Source organism: Eschrichtius robustus, chromosome 7 (assembly GCF_028021215.1).
Source record: "Eschrichtius robustus isolate mEscRob2 chromosome 7, mEscRob2.pri, whole genome shotgun sequence".
In the NCBI taxonomy this organism is placed as follows: domain Eukaryota; kingdom Metazoa; phylum Chordata; class Mammalia; order Artiodactyla; family Eschrichtiidae; genus Eschrichtius; species Eschrichtius robustus.
The window spans coordinates 120,440,896-120,462,360 of NC_090830.1; the positions used below are offsets into that span (position 1 = coordinate 120,440,896).

The 21,465-nt window shown below is 36.6% G+C and overlaps 1 protein-coding gene across 4 annotated transcripts in view; it reads left to right on the forward strand.

Moving 5' to 3' along the window:
- Window positions 1-2,408, forward strand: part of SHOC2 (SHOC2 leucine rich repeat scaffold protein) — a 102,076-nt gene extending 99,668 nt beyond the window's left edge. For all 4 annotated transcript variants that reach the window (XM_068548535.1, XM_068548534.1, XM_068548537.1 and 1 more), the window contains one exon: window positions 303-2,408. In XM_068548535.1, the coding sequence (XP_068404636.1) occupies window positions 303-511 (209 nt within the window). In that variant the 3' untranslated portion in view covers window positions 512-2,408. The remainder of the gene's footprint in view (window positions 1-302) is intronic.
- The last annotated feature ends 19,057 nt before the right edge of the window (window positions 2,409-21,465 follow it).

Here is a 21,465-nt window from a genome sequence, read left to right on the forward strand (position 1 = left end):
GTAGTATATGTTTTTTCAAAAAAACTCCAAGCTTGAAAACCAACCATAAAGGAAGAGATTCTGATTTAATTGGTTTAGAGCGTGACCTGGACATCATGGTTTTTTTTAATCTTCCCAGTTTATGTGAATATGTGGGAACGTTTGAGATCCACAGTTGTAGAAAGTTTTAAAACTAAGAGAAGAGAGTAAAAGGAAATGTGTGTTCAGTATGCATAATACCCAGGATAAGGATGATGCCCAGTTGAACTTTTTAAATAGTAATTAATTTTCTTAAAAAATAATAATTTTGTTTTTTAAAACAGGTACACTGGAGAATCTAGAAGAGCTGTATTTGAATGACAACCCCAACCTGCATAGCCTTCCCTTTGAGCTGGCTCTTTGCAGCAAGCTTTCAATCATGAGTATTGAGAACTGTCCACTCAGCCATCTTCCACCTCAGATTGTTGCTGGGGGTCCTTCTTTCATCATTCAGTTCCTAAAGATGCAGGGTCCATATCGTGCCATGGTCTGATACAAATCTGCTGGTCCCACACACTGTTCGAAAATAGACTGCCATTAATGTTTCATATCTATATCTGTATCTATTTATGTAGATATTGATATATTTGGCAGATTTATAAAGACTGCGTTATGTGTTTCTGCTAATAGAGGAATCATAGCCATTTAGATTTTTTTAAATTCTGTACAAAAGGCTTATATAAGTTTTCTTTGCTGAACTTGATGGATGTTTTCTGTTGTGTAATATGATATGCCAGTTTGCTTAAAACATTTGCCAACAAATTATGAAGTTATTAAATTTAAGGGCCAGAGGTAGTATAGTTAGATATACTTTCTCTTAGCAAAAATCCTGGGCAAACAGTTTTGTTGCAACTTTTCATATATATTTTCCCCTTACCAATTGTCAGATCTTTATAGTATTATAGGCCCTGAAGGTATAATTTTTCTTTAACTTATTTTGAAATTTGAGATTTGAATTTTATATATTGTTTACAGTCAGAGTAAATCACTGGATTTTTCTTTTTTTTTTTTTTGGTTTTGATTTGCTCTGTTTTGATCAGTGAAATCTAGAGTTTATATCCTCTGCTAAAGAATTTGCATCAGCTGATTTAAATATTAAAAGATAATCGCTTGTTGAAACAACTGGCAAAGTGAAAAGATACAGTCAGAAATTCTAGAATTCCTTTAATTATGTTTCTCTGATCAATTGTGAAGCAAAATATCTGAAGTGAGTCTTTGGGTTGTTGGGGGAGGGTATTGAGACCTTTTCTAGTATAAATATCTTAAGTTTGGGGGAACAGAAACTTGTAGTGTAAAGGAGTTTTCATTCCTGAAAGTTGCAGATCCACAAAAACTAACAGAATAATTTGGCAAAAAAAGACAAAGATACACATAAACACACATTCTATATATGTATATACAATGCTATATAGATATGTATTTATTATATCATAAACTACGATAGGTAACTTTAAGGATTTCTCCCTAGCCTTGTACAATGAAATGAATGTTTTTCTTTGAACACTGCAATATATATATGTTTCAAGGTTATTTAACAGTGTACTATGGTTTTATATCTTGACTTGCCTTGTACATCTTTCAGTTCTGGAATATCTGCGTCTAAGCACAATATCTTCACACTGTGCTATATTGCTGCTGAACTAAATGCACTTTTCCCCACATGTGGAGTACTGGCTTCAAACAATTCAGTTCAGTACCATTGATTTCAATCTCATCTTTCCTTTTTTGGTAGTTAATACAGTTATGGAAAAGAGCACATTGCATAGAAGCCATTGATAGTTCAGTGGAAGTTCTGTAAGATACGCATGTGCTATTTGGTATATTTTCTTTTGCTTTACTGCTTTTAAGGCTAGCAGTATTGTAAGTGTGTGCCCCTTATTACAGTATGCTTACTTTTGATAGTGTCAGTCTAGTCGATTTAATTATTGAAGAGACTCACAGAGCAAGTGCATTCTAGATATCATCCTAAAAAACACTTCCCATATAATGAATAACTATTATGTATAATTACATATTGCTGCTTGGTTTTCTTTTCTTTTTTTTTCCATTTAGAAGGGCATTGTATTTTAAATAAAACCATTTTTGAAGTAAGGTTATAACATTAAGATAGAAATTTGGAGTGTTGTTTTGCTTTTCCTGGCACTCAAAATCAGGACTAAGTTTGAGGTTCAACCTGTAGTCGTTAATTGGCAATTTTTTAAGGAGCAACTAAGAAATGGAAGGCAGGTAAAGATATAAAACCGTAGAATGCTTAAATGTGCTGTAAAACTATTGTAGATGTCACTGGATTTTACCAAGTAATATCCTTTCTTCTTTTTTTCCATCTACTGTGGCTTTTCAGTTAAAGTTGTGTTTATAAAAGGAATTTGTTTATTACAGCTCTACCTAGAGCTTGTGTGTATGTGTGGTTTTTAAAAATCTCATATCCAGGTGTGTTTATATCTTAAGATAATGGAACTTGAACTTTAAAGGCAGTAACCTAATGTCTTTTTTTTTTTTTTGAAAAAAATATGGGTATTGTTTCTTAAAAATGAAAATAGATATGGTTTTTAAAACATTTTGGTTCCCCTACCTTCATTTATGTTAGTTTGTAGCAGAAATGCAAAGTGATCACAGTCCTACATGTAAAAGTGATATAACAGGCAAACCATCTATAGCTGAGGAATTACATATATTTTTTTAAGATGCATAAAACGTGTCACATGTATGGCTGCCGCCTTGCAAGAACTCATGAATTTCATTACTTCTAACACAGAACTAAAATGGACTCTAATTTCCCAATTATCCTGTGCGATCAGGATATTTAATATTTAAGTAGTTTGAATATAGTAAGGGATATTGTTGAATGACTACATGTGAGCTAATATTTTCCTTAAACTGCAGTGGGACTAATTGCCATGTCCAACAATTGTCCTTTTTTTTTTTTAATTTGGTTTCTCTGTGAGGCTCAGTAAATAAAAAATGTCATAGAATGTTACACTGTAAAAGCATTGCTCTAAACTTTGCTTTTTGTTAATATATATAGTAGCAAACTGACAATGTCAAACAATCCTTTTGTGGTAGTTTAATACTTTTAAAATCCCAAATGATTATTTCATACAGAAAGAATCGGGAGATGCTAAGTAATTTATGGATTTGACGGATACAAATGCAAACAATAGAAGATAGAAACTCTTGCAGGAGAAAATACATATAAAATATTCATTTGTACTTTTAGTAAAAGGTGGATAATGCAATTGAAATGAGCTCTATAAATGTAATTACGTATTTCTAATTTATCTCACTGTAAAGCCTGAATCATTTAAAATAGATAAACTGTTATACATCACAATTTATCTAGTCTTTCTCTGATAACTTTCGTTATAACTTTTGCTTTTCATCTCAGTTATTGCTAAGCCATGCATAAATAGCGAGTCCAAATTTCAGCTTGCAGAATTTGTAATTGTTCATCAGTAAGAAAGGGTCGTGGTTAAAGTGTATAAAGCGGTACACTTTGAAATGGAAAGGGGGCTATCAATTGTTGTGTTGGGCCAGTAGCCATACATCAGAACTGTCTGGAAAACCAGGATATATGGTTATTCTTGCATGATTAAAAATTAGATGAAAGCAAATGACACAACCCAAAATAAGCAAAAGAATACATTCCTGAAATTTTCAAATTTAACTAAAATAAATAACTTGTGAAGAAAGATTTCCTTCTGCCTATACCAGAAGAAGATGGTATACCACATATCTTTAGCTAGAACTTCTCTCTTGCCTTATTCTTTTGGTTGGTTTAGCCTTTAAGAGCCAATTTGGGGAACTGGAATACACATGACAATCTTTGGTTAATTATCAAATCTCAGAATTTAAATATGCAAGAGTTGTAATACTGATTTGGTATCTAAGGGAGTATCTTGAATGCTGTTATATTACAAAAATATTATGAGAATGTTTTATAAAACATCTCAGTACTCTGTTATTGAATAGAATGCCTTCTTAAACCTGACAACACTAATTCTAAGGAAACATTTGTGGGTTTTTTAACTTTGAAATATAAGTTAAAATATAAATAAGGTTTGAATTTTTTTTTTAACTTTTAAAACTGAAGTTGGTCCTTAGTACCTTTTGAAAAACTTTCTCTTTACACACTTGTTATCCTGTTGATAGCATACATTCTAAATGTAAACTGTTTTGAATGTAAATACTTGTTAGTGATTAAGACTTCAACTGGCTAGTAGTTTATAGTGTTTCAGACTGGGGGCTTTTTAAAGTTTGGTAGGAGGAATAGTGTCCACTATTGAAAGTAGTATGGGCAGGGCTATCACGTACGGGTTTTGCAGGTTGTGCAGCATACGACAACACTACATGTTGGGGGGATTTAGTCACATCATAGATTTGCATATTTATTATGACAGTTTTTCAGCAGATGGCAGTAAAGTGCCTTGTTATAACAAAATCATGATATTATGTCAAGTTTCTGATACATGGAAGTAAAGAGTCTTGAGGAAGGAGCATTTTCCCTTCTCATTTGCACAAATGGCACTAGGTGGGATAGCGGAGAGAATTTGATCTTCATGCAAATTATTAGAGCTCCATCCTAACAATCCTAATAACAAATAATATTTAAATGACATTAAAATCAGTTTATTTGTTATAGATACTACTAAAAAGGATCTTACTCTAAAAATCTAATTAGAGCCTATAGGTGCTTTATCAGTGACCATTATTATTTAGATTTCATATGTTATCTAATTTACCTTTTATCATTACTGGTATTATTTATATGGTGAATTTAACCTTCCACTGGTCTGATCAGGCTTAATATACAAATAACATTTGCATTAGTCATCTATACCACTTTTTTCATGATTTTGTAGAAATTATTTTTCAATAAGTCTAGCTAGCTAGCTAGCACATAAAACCTTGTTCCACTACCAAAGGGAATGTTTCATACATGGCTCAAAACATTTATTTTAATATTAGTCTTTAATAGAAAAGTATACTGATGTATATTTTTTCCTCATTTCGTACCTCAAAACTCATTTTTAACAGAGTTCAGAAAGTTACCTTGTAATTAAGAATGAAACAAAGTATTTTATATGATGATGATGTCTTTTGATTATATTTTAGTCTGCATACCAGAACTTGTTTTTAATTAGATACATAATAATTTGCATAGTACACAGTTTACAGGGAATAGACAGAACACTACAAAAATGATACCTGAGAACAATATTTAACAGTTCTGAATTTTCTCCTAGTAAAAATCAGCCTTCCACTGATGTTTAACATGGTTTGTGCTATTCTGAGTTACGATTCAAGGCTAAAAGGTATAAACAGCCTTCAGGAAATGTACTTCTAACCTGATTTATACTGTTGATTATTTTGACTACATAAAAATTACCTTTTTTAGTCAGTCATTAGTAGTAAGGTATTCAATATAAATAATGTATTTTTTAATGTTTTGCCATTGAATCTTTTAAAAAGTTCCAATCCTATGTGTAACTGAACTTGGACATGAAATCAGTCTTTGCAATGTCGTTGAACCACAAGAATGTGGAACTAAGAGAAATGACTCTTCACTACCATTTAATCTTCTGGAAAACTTTAAAAAAGCAAATGGCATGCATAAGGTATACAAAAACAGATGCACAAAAAATGCAACAAAGTATTTTGTGTGGTGAATAGTGACCTTCAACATTATTATATTGTTCATATTTACTGTTTATAAAATTCCAAACTTATAGGATTTTGGGGGATTTTTAAAAAACAGAGTATATAATGAATATATCCTGTAATGAAGACTGTCCTATAATGGAGACATTGAATTATTAGAGGTAATTCCCCATTCTCTGAGCCTTCATTGAAGAAAATGCTTTTTGTTATGTTTGTAACCTTTCATAAGAAAGTCTGCCGTTTAAGATGTCTTGGTAACTAAAGGTGGAAATTGAGTACAGGATTCCTAGAAAAAGAAAGTTTTAATATTGGCTAATAAAGACCATTAAGTTGTGTTTTCAAATGTTCATGAGAACAAAAACTATAAGGGTAAAAGAGACCTAACCCAGTGGGAACTATTTAATTGGCTGAAGAAAACTTACCAGTGCAGGTAACAAATATTAGTCCTGTTCACAACGTGATTAACTGTCATCTTTCCTCTTAACATTCTATGATACGTGTTGAATATTTTTAAAACATCACTCTGGCAATCTTGAGAAGAATGGAGTGGAGGGAATCAAAACTAGGAGCCAAGTGGCCACATGGGAGGCTGTTGGTGTGATCCAGGTGAGAGATGACAGTGTCTTTGATTGGGATTGTAGCATTGGGGATGGAAAGCAATAAACATTTAAGGGAGTCTTAGGAAGAAAGTTTAGGAAGACTTGATGACTGGTTGGAAAAAGTGAGTTAGAGAATCAAAGGTTACTTCCAGGATTATGGCTTAAGCACCTGCATGTATTGGCTAAACTGTGGTACTTTGCAGGAGGACCAGGTTCTTTTAGTTGTTTGGGTGTGAGGGAAAGATGTGTTCTAGTACCTGTGGGACATTAAGTGGAGATGTCAAGTAAGCAATTAGATACTTAAATCTGGTGCTTTGAAGTTAGGCCTGAAAACTAATGATCCAGCATATAGATGGTTATTGAAGCAAGAATTTCCTAGGGAGAACATGTAGAATGGGAAGAGGGTGGAATATTGATGAACTCCAACATTTAGCTTTTGCAGAGAAAGGGAAGAATCTGCAGAAACTGAGAAGTAGCTGTAGTAAAACTGTGAAGGAAACAAGGAATATGGTATTTTGGAAATAGAATAGTCAATTTCATTCAGAGCAGTTTTTCTAACCTCTCAATGTATTCTGCTTCAATATCATTTTACTTTCTATGCCCATTTTTCTAGGCTCTGCACTGTCTGAAATAGTTGCCACTAACTAGCCACATGTGGCTAGTTAGATTAATTAAAAATTTAATTTCTCAGTCACACTAGTCACATACATGTATGTGAGTACATATATATGAATATGAGAAAGAGAAGGCACAATGGTGAAAACATAAGTGAACTTTATGTGTTTTAACTCAGGCAGGTGACTGATTTGTAAAGAAGTTCTCTGGGTTTTCTTGATTTGGAGGGTTGTTATGTGTTGCTCAGTTTTATTATAGGTTCCATGCCTTTTAACTAGCGCTATTACTTGGTGCAAAGCAATGTTTATCATATATCTTGTCAAACACACACTACAGACACAAAATTTTGCCTTTGAGGAGATAACAGTCTAATGAATTTCACACCTATTTGAGTAATCTGCTTTAAAAAAAAAGTTAAGAATAGCTGATTTCATTGAGAGTTCAATTTTTCTAACCTCCAGAGCAACTCCTGTTACTGTTTAACAAAGGCCATCCCAAGGCAATTGAGAACACTAATTGTGTTATTAAAGGTCCTGATAGACTGGTTTAGAGAGATTAAAATATTAACATAACGAGTTATGAAGGAACCTGGGTTTGGAGTGATTACCATTTTCCCCCAAATGTTTGGTGATTTCTTTTTCCTTCCTTGAACATCAGCATAGATGCAAGTAATCTACACATTTTGACCTTTGATGTCAACTTCAAAAGAACCCTGTACAGTCAAGAATTCTAAGTAACTCCTAATTCGGATTGCAGAAGCAAAGTTTTTCTAGTTTTATGCTTTTGTACAGTAATAACTTATTCTGTTACTTTTCCCAAGACAATTAGTCTTACCACATTCATTAGATGCTACCATAGATGAGATATCTGAGTATTAAGATTTATTTTTTCATTTTATATGCATACACACACATACACACACACACCACTCACTTTTTGTCGAGATTACATTTCTCCAGCTTGAATACCATGTAGTAAATACCAGCTTTTTAAAATATTCTAAAATATACAAATAATTCTTCCAAGGGAAGTCTTTAAAACAAGTTCTAAGGTCAAAAAGGAAATTGCCTTGGCAGTTATTTTATAACTTTTTTCTACTATATACTATTATTTCTCCAACAGTGAATTTTAAAATAATTTGAATTACTACAATTCCATGGGCTATGAATTTTATTGAGGATTCAATTTTATTAAGGATTCGGTTTACTTCTGTATCTTAACAACATTGATAATCATTTTTCCTACTTTCTTGGTTTTGGTTATGTTTAGCTTTAAGGATCAATTGTGTATTACTCTAAGTAAGCTAGTTTCATTATTCCCTTGCTGTTCTTTTGGTTTTTATGTAAATCTGCCTCCATTATCTTTATTTTCAAGATGAGAGAATATCCAGGGTAATTAAATGAGTTATACACTGATGAGTATCATGTCAACATTGAAATTAGAGCCTGCGTCTTCTGACTCCTTAGTCGGTATTCTTCCTTCTTGACTCCCAATAAACCACGTCATCTGCACGGCCCCAATAGAAATAGGTTACTCAAGTGAAAGCTGATAAAGTGAGGCCTGATTTAAACAGGTTAACCAGGTGAAAGCCAAATCAAATTTTTCCTCTGTTAAGAATCTGCTAATTTGAAAAATCATACATTGTAACAGCCATAATTTTGAACAATTTAGATTGAGTTCCCCACTTCTTTCCTTCTCATCCTTTTAAACCAAATGCAAGATACAGAGTGTCAGACTTAAGTCTATAATGTGTAATTTATGTACTTAACTGCTACTATTTTTGTGTGGGTAATCTTTCATCTTGATTATAGGTGAAATATTACTAATGAAATATTTGTTTTGGACAAAGGATCAATGATTTTAGAATTGGGGATTCAAAGACATCACATGGACCATTCCCTTTCAGGTAGATAAGACATTACTTATTTTAAAGATAAACCAAACCAAAGAGATTGTTAAGTCAACTAATAAGTAGTGCAGTGGAACTGGGGACTACCTCTACTAGTGCAGTGTTCTTTTGACTCAATCATGTTGACTTTGTGATGTTGTATGCTTAGCTGTGAACACATTCTCCTTACTAAAGATTCAGCTTTGGGAGAGAGATGTTTGGAGCTGTGTGAGTAGTAATTAAGAAAGGTGGCTTCCTGGCTAGCCATCCTGATCAGTTTAAATGAATCCAAGGGAACAATGGAGTGACAGGTGTTGCAACTAGATTTCATTTGCTTCCAAGACCATTGAACCCAGGTGGGCTGCAAGGTATAAATCCAAATTAAAGTTATCACAGTTATCTTTTGTGGTATGGCTGATAGAGGGTTCTGCATTGAAGTTCATTTGTTTTTCTATATCCTAGACTTGGATATGAAGAAATGGTGGGCATTCATTCAGCAAATATTTGAGCACTCACTAACACGCCAGGCACTGAGCTAGGTGCAGGATATATTAGTGAACAAAACATCACAGTAAATGAAACTTACATTCTAGTGGAGTAAGGCAAGTGATTAACATAATAAAACATCCGGTCTATTAGAGGGTGATAAATGCTATAGAAAACAACAACGAAAACAAAAACAAAATTCTAGTTTCTAGTCCTGCATGTAAGGAGCTTGGGAGTTGTCACTATGTCCTAACAACAAATGGAAAGCTAAACAAACTGAAAACAACTCTTACTAGATTTGTCAGAGAATTGAGGTCACAGGGAAAATGGCTGCCCCCCAGATTGGAGAGGTGAGTGGATACAGATAATCACAACTACCAAAGCAGAAACTGATGAGCATAAGTTTCCATGGAAACCAGTGCTGGGGTAGGAAACCTAAACCGTAATTAATAATTGCTGATGGTTCAGCATGGACAAGTCTTGAATTAAAAACTTGCTGTGGCCCAGTCTAAAGGGGTCCCCACACTTATTTTGAGTTTCTACCTCCAGAAGCTCTTAACAGGTTCTCACAGTGAAGATTGGAGAAGAATCTCTTCATACTTCTAGCATGGGGAGGTAAAAAGCAGCCATTTTGAAATATACTGAGAGCATTTCTGTTCCTAAAAAGCCTTGCCCTCAAGAGAAACTATTTTACCAGGGCCTAACCTCGGGGGTTTTATCAGGGCCTGACTGTTCTTGGGGAAGAGAAATATCCAACTATAGGTGCCTCCAGCTCTCCACGTGTGGGAATGGAAATATCTAACTCTAGCCTTCCTGTCCCACTGAAGGTGGTGGGGCAGTGGGGAGTAGAACTAAGTATTTATTTCTTGGTCACAGCCTAGGAGCAAAAGCACAAAGATGTGCCTATGCATAAGGCTATGGAGCACTTCCCTTTCCCCCAACCTCTTAGCACCACATCACTGAAGGCGTATCTACATCAGTTCCTTTTACCCAATATGTCATGTCTAGCTTTCAACAAAATGTTATAAGGCATCCTAAAAGAGATACTTGAAGAGACAGAGTAATCATCAGAACCAGATTCAGATATCACAGGGATGCTGGAATCATCAGACCAGGAATTTAAAATAATGACTAATATGCTAAAGACTCTAATGGAAAAAGTACTCAATGTGCAAGAAACAAGGGGTAATATAAGCATAGATGGAAATTTTAAGAATTTTAAAATGCTAGAAATGAAAAACCATAACAGAAATGAAGAATACCTTTGATGGGTTCAGTAGATGACACTGCTGAGGAAAGAATCAGTGAGCTTGAAGATATGTCAGTAGAAATATTCCAAATGAAAAGCAAAGAGAAATAAGATCAGAAAAAAAAAACCCCAAAAACCAAGAACTATGGGACAGGGACATCCCTTGTGGTCCAGGGGTGAAGAATCCACCTTACAATGCAGGGGATGCAGGTTCGATCCCTGGTTGGGGAGCTAGGATCCCACATGCCGCAGGGCAACTAAGCCCTCATGCCACAGCTACTGAGCTTACGCACCTCAACTAGCACTCAAGTGCCACAAACTACAGAGCCCACACACTCTGGAACCCATGTGCCACAACTACAGAGCCCATGCGCCCTGGAGACTGTGCACCACAGCTAGAGAGAGAAAACCTGCAAGCCACAACTAGAGAGAAGACCTCGTGCCACAATGAAGAGCCCATGCACCGCAATGAAAGATCCCGCGTGCCTCAATGAAGATCCCGTGCCATGACTAAGGCCCGATGCAGCCAAAAATATAAATAAATAAATAATAAATAAATCTTAAAAAAAAGAACTATGGGACATCTACAAAAAATTTGATGTACATGTAATGGGAATACCAGAAGGAGAAGAAAGAGAGGAATGATGTTTGAGCAATAATGACTGAGAATTTCCCAAATTTAATGTCAGATGCCAAAGTACAGATCCAGGGACCTGAAAGTATACCAAACAGGATAAATACCCTCAAATCTATACCTAGGCATAGCACATTCAAATGACAGAAAAATCAAAAGTAAAGAAAATTTGAAAGAAGCCAGAGGGAAAAAACACCTTACGCATGGAGGAGCAAGGAGAAGAATTTCATCAGACTTGTTTTCAAAACCATGCAAGAAGAGGGTGGAGTAAAATATTTTGCGTGTTGAGAGGAAGAAAAAAAAACCAACCTAGAGTGCTGTACCCTGTGAAATTATCCTTCAGAAATACTTCCTTACACAACTACAATTTAGGGAATTTGTCACCAATGGACTTGGCTTGCAAGAATTGCTAAAAGAAATTCTTAAGAAAGAAGGAAAGTGATATAGGTGAGAAACTTAATCTACATAAAGGAAGAGCATTAAGGAATAAATGAAGGTAAAATAAAATCTTCCATTTTTCTTAACTGATTTAACATAATTGTTCAAAATAGTAATATATTTGGTGACTATAGATTATGGATAAATGAAATGGCATCAATGTTATACATAAAGGATGAGAGAGAGGATTTGGAAATACTCTACTATAAAGTGCTTGCCCTACCCATTAAGTGATATAAGTATTATTTGAAAGTGAACTTGGATTGGTGACAAATGTATATTGCAAACTCTAGGTCAGCCACTAAAAAAAGTTAAAATATACTTAATATGTTAAGAGGAGAGAAAATGGAATCATAAAATGCTCCATTCAAAGGACAGAAGGCAGAAAAATTATGGAAGACAAAAAAAGAGAACAAGGGTAATGAAGTTAGATATTAATTCAACTATATCAGTGATCACTTCAAGCACCAATGAAAAGAGATTGACACAGTAGATAAAAAAACAAGACCAAATATATGTCGCCTCCAAGAAGCACACTTGAAATATAAAGATACATATATATTAAAAGCAAAAGAATGGAGAAAGATATACCATGCTAACACTGAACAAAGTTGGAGTAGCTATATTAATTTCAGACAAAACAAACTTAAGAGCAAAGAGAATTATCAGAGGTAAAGAGGCATTACAAAATGATTAAAAGATCAATTCTCTAAGAAGACCTAATTCTTAATGTGTGGATGCCTAACAACAGAGCATCAAAATATGTGAGACAAAAACTGATAGAACTGACTATAAGGAGAAATAGATCAATCCACTATTACTGTTGGAAACTTCGATACCCTTCTGTCTCTAAGGGATAGATCCAGCAGTTAGAAAATCAATAAGGACATAGTTAAACTCAATAGCACCACCAATCAACTGATCTAATTGACATCTATAGATTATTTTATGCAACACTACATGAAGAGAAGGCTTTATGCACTGATATGGAGTCACTTGCAGGAGATAACTTGTTCAGTTAAAAAATTGAAGTGGATATTGCATATATACTACCTTTTGTTTAGAAATAAGGGGAAAGAGGAAAAATAAATATATGTTTATAGAAGGAAGACGATTAAGTTTGTTCAAGTGGTGGTGTATTACAGACTGGAAGGGATAAAGGTGGGAATGACACTTCTCTGAGTATAACTTTTTGGTATAGCTTTGACTTTTGGAAGCATAGTCAGCACATTCACAATATAAAATATGCAAGGACTGGAATGGGAAATTGAAAAACCCGAAAACTGGAAGCAAATGTACAAACTCAATTGTATTTGACTGTATTCCCTCAGTCTTTGGGGTTGCAGGATAGGGGAGAACTGCTTATAATTTCTGAATTCTTTTAAAAAAATTTAGGTGAAATTCACGTAACATAAAATTAACCATTTTAAAGTGAATATTTCGAAGTGGTCTTTAGTACATTCATTATGTGTAACCACTACCTCCATCTGGTTCCAACAATTTTTATCACCCCCAAAGAAAACCTCATACCCCAAAGCAGTCATTCTCTATTTCTCCCTTCTCCCAGACTCTGGCGACCAGAAATCTGCTATCTGCCTCAGTGAATTTACCAATTCTGGATATTGCATATAAATGGAATCATATAATGTGAATTTTGTGTCTGGCTTCTTTCATTTAGCCTACTGTTATCTCTGAAATCTTTTGAGGAACTTGATTTTTTTTTTTTGTAGTGGTGTAGGTGAAGTGATCCTGAAATTATTTTTTATGTATTATAAAATTGAGCAAATGGATGGGAGCCAGGATTCTCACTATGAAAGAAGGGTCATACACATTTGGAATGGGGAGAGCAAGAAAGAACCCTGTGGGGAGGGACTGACACTGGAAATAACAATGTAAACTCATGATTTCCAAAATAATGTACATGTGCACATGTGTGTGTGTGTGTGTGTGTGTGTGTATCTAAGTGTGTGTATGTGTATATACATTTGTATATTTCTTAGCTCTGTCCACTGGAAGGACCTAGAAGCAGACACCCCAGGAGCAAAGAGTACTCCTCGTATCCAGATCTTTGTTTCTATTACCCCACTAACAGAATCCAGGGCTCCTCAGAGAAATGGCTGATTCCAAGGCTGCAGAATCCTTGAAACATCTTGTTAAGTAAGAGCAAGAAAGTGCTCCCCAAATTGATGGGAGCATGTCACAATGACAGAGAAGACAGCTTGAAGGACTGGCCAAATCTGGGATTATTTGGACACCAAAATAAGAGCAGTATTTGATTGTAAATCATGAAAAAAATAGGAAACCATGGATCCATATTAGTGATAGATACATAAACAGGGAAGAAGTGAGGGTTCTGTGCAATGTGGTAAATGAAGAGGCAGTGCTGAGAAAATAATTTTGCAACCATCACAGTAAAAAATGACTCAAGCAAATATCAATGATGATAATTATTTATTTTATATTTTATATTTTGGCCTCGCTGCATGTGGGATCTTAGTTCCCGGACCAGGGATCAAACCTGCACCCCCTGCAGTGGAAATGCGGAGTCTTAACCACTGGACCACCAGGGAAGTCCCATCAATGGATGTTCAATCTAGGGGAGAAATTTTGATGAGGAGCAGGACATTTGCATGACCAAAAAGTGGGTCCCCACAGATTGCTCATTAGTTGCAAGGGGGAAAATCATAGTTTTTTTTTTTTTAAATCCAATAAACATCTTAGCTAGGTGATTAAAATTAACATCACCAATGAGGGGCAGATGGATATGAAGTTACTCTGGATGTGATACACTAAGAAGGATACAATGTCACACATATTAGTATTCCTGCTGGGAATGTATAACTGGAATCTAATCAGGAGGACATCAGACAGACCCAAAATGAGGACTCTTCTATTAAAAAACAAAATAAAACTCTGTTCTTCAAAAATGTCAATGTTATAAGAGACAAAGAAAGGCTGTAGAAGTAATCCGTTGGCGGCTACTATAAAGACATGACAAGTACAATAAGTCCCCTACATACTAATGAGTTCCATTCTGAGAGCCTGTTCGTTAAGTCCAATTTGTTGGTAAGTCCAACAAAGTTAGCCTAGGTACCCAATTAACACAATCGGCTATATAGTACTGTACTGTAATAGGTTTATAATACTTTTCACACAAATACATAACAAACACAAACATTTTTAATCTTACAGTACAGTACAACGGCTGGCATACAAGGGCTGCCATCAAGGGAACAGGCAAGAAGAGTTACTGACTGGAGGAGGGAGAGGAGGTGGGAGATGGTAGAGCTGAAGGATCGTCAGCAATAGGAGATGGAGGGCAAGCTGCAATTTCAGTCACGCCTGACGTTGATGGAACACATGTTCTCATCTTTGAAAATTTGCAACTTGAAGGTTCGTATGTAGGGGACCTACTGTAAGTGCATCCTAGACTGGCTTCTGTATTGGAGAAAAAATGCTGTTGGGTCAATCAACAAAATTGAGATACAAAGGGAGATTGATAAAATAATGTACCAATGGAAGTTGATAACTGTCCTCTGATTATGTAAAAGAACATTTCTATTCTTAGGAAATAAACACTGAAGTATCTAGAGGTGAAGTTCCATGATATTTGCAACTTACCCTCAGGTAGTTCTGAAAAGTAATATTGTGTAATTGTATGTGTGTGTGTTTGAGACACACACATACATATGCACATAGAAAGTATATGATAAAGCAATTGGGATAAAATAGGGGAATCTGGGTAAAGGGCATATGAATCTTCTTTACATTATGCTTATAACATTTTTTGTAAGTTTGAAATTATTTTAAACAGTTTTTGTAAAAAATTATTTGGTGATTGCCTGACATATACACAAAAAACTAGTTTAGCTAGATCAAAAAATAAATAATTTTCATTTATTTCTTATTAGAAACCAAAATATTCAAAGTCTGGGAAGATAAAAGCCTTTTAATACTTGACAAACATCTCTTTAAGGCACAGCCAGGAAATCCTTACCTCTGCTTCCTTTAACCTAATATCACGTTGGGGTGATGTTTCTTTTGCCAGAGTTTTAAGAATTTCCATTAGCTTAGAAATATAGTGCTATAATTACTCTGTCTTCACACTTTATTCACCGTCAGTTCAAAATTTGGCTTTCAACATCAATAGACCAAGAAGTGAAGAGTGACCATTAAGAGAAAATGAACCTGCCCTGTCTCTTCGCAGCCAACAGGTATCATTATCCTGTGTCGTATCATTGGTCATTTTGGTTAGAGGCTGATCAATTTTATGTATCTGTTCAAATAACCAGCTTTTGGTTTTATAGATATTTTCTCCATAGTTGTCCTGTTTTTAATTGATTTCTGCCCTTCATTTTTCCTTCCTTGTTTGTTTTGGGTTTAATTTACTTCATGCATTCATTCACTTAGTATTGAGGTATAAATTAACATATAACATTTTATTAGCCTCAGGTATGCAACATAATGATTCAATATTTGTATATATTGTGAAATGATCACTACAATACATCTAGTTAACATCCATCACCATATATAGTTACAAATTATTTTTTCTTGTGAGAACTTTTAAGATTTAGTCTCTTAGTGACTTTCAAATATGCAATACAGTATTATTAACTATAGTCATCATGCTGTACACTATATCACCATGACTTATTTATTTTATAACTGGAAGTTTGTACCCTTTGCCCTTTAGCCATTTTGCTCACCCCTTATTCCCCACCTCTGGCAACCACCAATCTGTTCTCTGTATCTATGAACTTGGTTTTTGGTTTTCTTTTTGTTTGTTTGGTTGAATTTTCTTTAGATTCCACATGTACAAGTGAGATCATATGGTATTTGTCTTTCTCTGTCTGACGTATTTCACTTAGCATAATGCTCTAAGGGTCCATCCATGCTGTCACAAATGGCAGGATTTCTTTCTTTTTTATGGCCGAGTAATATTCCATTGATATATATATACCATATTTTCTTTATCCATTGATCTACTAATGGACACAGGTTGTTTCCACATCTTGGCTATTGTAAATAATGCTTCCATATCTTGGCTATTGTAAGTAAAGCTGCAATGAACGTGAGGGTGCATGTATCTTTTTGAGTTAGTGTTTTACCCAGAGGTGGCATTGCTGAATCATATGGTAGTTCTATTTTTCATTATTTGAGGAACCTCCATACTGTTTTCCATAGTGGCTGCACTAATTTATGTTCCCATCAATAGTGCACAAGGGTTCCCTTTCTTGTCTTTTTGATAATAGCCATTCTAACAGGTGTGAGGTGGTACCTCATTGTGGTTTTGATTTGCATTTCCCTGATGATTAGTGATTTTGAGCACCTTTTCTTGTACCTGCTGGCCATCTGTATGTCTTCTTTGGAAAAAATGTCTATTCATATCCTCTGCCCATTTTAAAAAATTAGATTATTTATTTATATTTTTGTGATTGAGTTGTGTGGATTCTTTATATATTTTGGATATTAACCTCTTATCAGATACATGATTTGCAAATATATTCTCCCATTCTGTAGGTTGCCTTTTCATTTTGTTGATGGTTTTACTTTGCTGTGCCGAAGCTTTTTAGTTTTACGTAGTCTCAAGGCAAGGGACTTCCACCCCCTCCCTTGCCATTCGCACACACAAAAAGGAATAAATACTTGTTAAAACTCATTAAAGTCACGTTTCCCCAGTTTTATTTTGTTTTTAATTCTTATTTCTCATGCCAATTTTAAAAATTTATTTATTTGTTTTTGGCTGCATTGGGTCTTCATTGCTGCGCACGGGCTTTCTCTAGTTGCGGCGAGCGGGGGCTACTCTTCGTTGCGGTGCACAGGCTTCTCACTGCAGTGGCTTCTTTTGTTGTGGAGCAGGGGCTCTAGGTGCACAGGCTTCAGTAGTTGTGGCACATGGGCTTAGTAGTTGTGGCACACGGGCTTAGTTGCTCCACAGCATGTGGGATCTTCCTGGACCAGGGAGCGAACCCGTGTCCCCTGCATTGGCAGGTGGATTCTTAACCACTGCGCCACCAGGGAAGTCCCTCTCATGCCAATTTATTAACTATCAAACTTTAAGTGGGCAGATCTTAGGATCTCTTTGCATCTGTCTGAGGAAGAATCAGATTAATAAAGAAGAAAGTTTTTGGGCTTCCCTGGTGGTGCAGTGGTTGAGAATCTGCCTGCCTATGCAGGGGACACGGGTTCGAGCCCTGGTCTGGGAAGATCCCACATGCCGCGGAGCAACTGGGCCCGTGAGCCACAACTACTGAGCCTGCGCGTCTGGAGCCTGTGCTCCGCAACAAGAGAGGCCGCGATAGTGAGAGGCCCGCGCACCGTGATGAAGAGTGGCCCCACTTGCCACAACTAGAGAAAGCCCTCGCACAGAAATGAAGACCCAACACAGCCATAAATAAATAAATAAAATAAATTTAAAAAAAAAAAAAAAAGAAGAAAGTTTTGCCAAATAAACAAATGTACTTAATGCATGTCAAGCATTTATTAAATACTGAACACTGTGTTATGTATTTTCCGTGTATTTGTTCATTTAACACTCACTTAAGAGCCTGCATGAGGGGCTTACTACTATTTTCCCCATTTGCATATGAGAAAACCAAGGTCCAGAAGGTTAAGTAAGTTAATACTGTTACTAAGTGACAGAAGCAGGACCAGAGCCCAGGTTTATCTTATTCCAAAGCTCAAATTCCTAATGACCCCACTCTAATGCCTCCCAGGAGCTGGCAGGCACCCCTCCCTTTAGAAGGGAGAAGCTTGTGCCTTGCTTGTGTCATTAACTAGGGAGAATGGAAAAAAGAAATCATTTCCAGGGAGCAGAATGACCAGATTACCTTTTATACAGTGTGTGTGTGTATGTGTGTGTGTGTGTGTGTGTGTGTGTGTGTGTGTGTTTCAGGCATGGGGTCTCCATGGTTTCTTTGCGTAAATGTGAAGGGTGATTCACCTTACCTAATTAGGTTAATGAATGTTAGTTTAAAAGTTATTAATGTTGGTGACAGATATCTCCTTTACACCCAAGGGCCAGTGGCTCTAGCTCACCTGTGTGCCACAAATAGCCGTCACTCGCCATAACTGATTGAAGGTGTGCTTTTTCTTATGCTTCTGGACAAAGCAGGCAAGGTGATTCACCTGGATGTGGTGGGAAAGGGCCCTTATTTGTGAGAACTGACCTGGAAAACTCAGGAGGTGATGGTAAGTTTCATGTGTGCACACAGCTCTCAGCAGTCACATTTTAGGGGAAACACACATACGTCCTGCAAGGTCGGCAGCAGCAAAGAGCCAGAAGGGAGCCCAACATTTCCTGGCATCCTTAAGGTAGAGTTGATCCTGGCACAGACTGCTGTCTTTTGGCTCTTGGCCGGAGGCCCTTGCAGGGGCAGAAAACACTTGGCTTCATCTTCCAGGTGGGGGCAGGATGCGCTAGCACCTTGGAAAAAAGATGAAGGTGGCGCTAGGACTTCACACTTGTTTTCATGGGAAAAGCAGGATGGATCTGCCAGTCAGTGATGAGAAACATGGAAGGTGGTAAGTAAGGCAGCTCCTTCCAACAACACTCTTGGAGGTGATGCTTTTCTTTTGGCTTACATTCACCTTCAGGAACAATGTGCTTGCAAAGAGCTCCAGCACTGGTAGCAAGAAAGTGGAGGAATTAAATTATAGCTCAGAGGAAGCAATAGATATTTTTCTGGTGACTGCCACCCCCTCCCTGCCCCCGCCCCTGTGTCAGCAATGCAGTGACTTAACAGATGTTTGTAGTTTACTGCAGCATTTGGTTCCAGCTGTGTGTGGGGCATGGGAGGCAGTGGGAACATTGTCCCACCTGCTCATAACAGCTCATCATCTGCTCTGTTAAGCACAGAGTCTTAACCACTGGACCACTGGGGAAGTCCACAGACTTTTTGATGATGGTCATTCTGACTGGTGTGAGGTGATACCTCACTGCAGTTTTGATTTGCATTTCTCTGATAATTAGTGATGTTGAGCATTTTTCTTGTGCCTTTTGGCCATCAGTATGTCTTCTTTGGAGAAATGTCTATTTAGATCTTCTGCTCATTTTTTGATTGGGTTGTTTGTTTTTTTGACATAGAGTTTCATGAGCTGTTTATGTATTTTGGAGATTAATCCCTTGTTGGTCACTTCGTTTGCAAATATTTTCTCCCATTCTGTGGGTTGTCTTCTCGTTTTGTTTATGGTTTCCTTTGCTCTGCAAAAGCTTGTAAGTTTAATTAGGTCCCATTTGTTTATTTTTGTCTTTATTTTCATTACTCTAGGAGGTGGATCAAAAAAGGTATTGCTGCGATTTATGTCAAAGAGTGTTCTGCCTATGTTTTCTTCTAAGAGTTTTATAGTGCCTGGCCTTATATAGATCTAAGTCTTTGATCCATTTGGAATTTATTTTTGTGTATGGTGTTAGAGAATGTTCTAATTTCATTCTTTTACATATGGCTGTCCAGTTTTCTCAGCACCACTTATTTAAGAGACTGTCTTTTCTCCATTGTATAGTCTTGCCTCCTTTGTCATAGATTAATTGACCACAGGTATGTGGGTTTATTTCTGGGCTTTGTATCCTATTCCATTGATCTATATGTCTGTTTTTGTGCCAGTACCATACTGTTTTGATTACTGTAGCTTTGTAGTATAGTCTGAAGACAGGGAGCCTGACTCTTACAGCTCTGTTTTTCTTTCTCAGGATTGGCTAGTTGGGGTCTTTTGTCATGAACATATTTTTTTTGCATATATCTTTTCTAATGAATGTTTTCATTTTCTTTAGTTATATACTCAGGAGTGGAATTGCTGGATCATATGGTAGTCTGTTTTTAAGTTTTGAGGAATCTCCATGCTGTTTTCCACCATGGCTGCACCAATTTACATTCCCACCAACAGTGCACAAGGGTTCCCTTTTCTCTGCATCCTCACCAACACTTGTTATTTGTGATCTTTTTTGATGATAGCCATTCTGACAGGTGTGAGGTGATATCTCATTGTGGTTTTGATTTGCATTTCTCTGATGATTAGCGATGTTGAGCATCTTTTCATGTGCCTGTTGGCCGTTTGTATGTCTTCTTTGGGAAAATGTCTATTCAGATCCTCTGTAGTATCTACTTTTATTAATAGTAGAAATAATAGTGGACCCCCATTTGTGTGCCCAGGAGTGACTTCTCCTCAGGCCAGGAATGCCAACCTCCATATTTACAGTGGCTCTCAACTGTTTGTTGTGCCTCATGTGCCTGGAGGGTGTGACACCCTCCCGGCTGTCCCAGAAGAATCAGGACAGTTATTCTTAATTTGGAGCCCATTCTTGGTAGCTCAGGCTGGCTTGATAAAAGTTCCCAGGTCATTTGGACACCCCCTTCTTGCCCCCACCAAGGCAATTGCTCATCACTCCTGCCCCCACTGAGATTTATTACTTAGAGCAGTGAGTCTTAACTGAGCGCGCATATTAGCATCTCCCACAGAGCTTTGTTAAAATACACACTCTGCATGCCATCGCAGACCTGATGAATCATAATTACCCTGGTGGAGCACCAGTAAGTGTATTTCACCTTCCCAGGCAATGCTGATATACAGGCCTGGTTAAGAATTATTGTCTTTGTGGATATCTCTCTGCTCAATGCTGTCTCACTCAGCAAGCACAACACTAAATCTTCTAGCAACAAATAAATAAATAAATAATGGCATCCACACAGCTTTTTTTTAATTTTATTTATGGCTGTGTTGGGTCTTCGTTTCTGTGCAAGGGCTTTCTCTAGTTGCAGCGAGTGGGGGCCACTCTTCATCGCGGTGCATGAGCCTCTCACTATCACGGCCTCTCTTGTTGCGGAGCACAGGCTCCAGACACGCAGGCTCAGTAATTGCGGCTCATGGGCCTAGCTGCTCC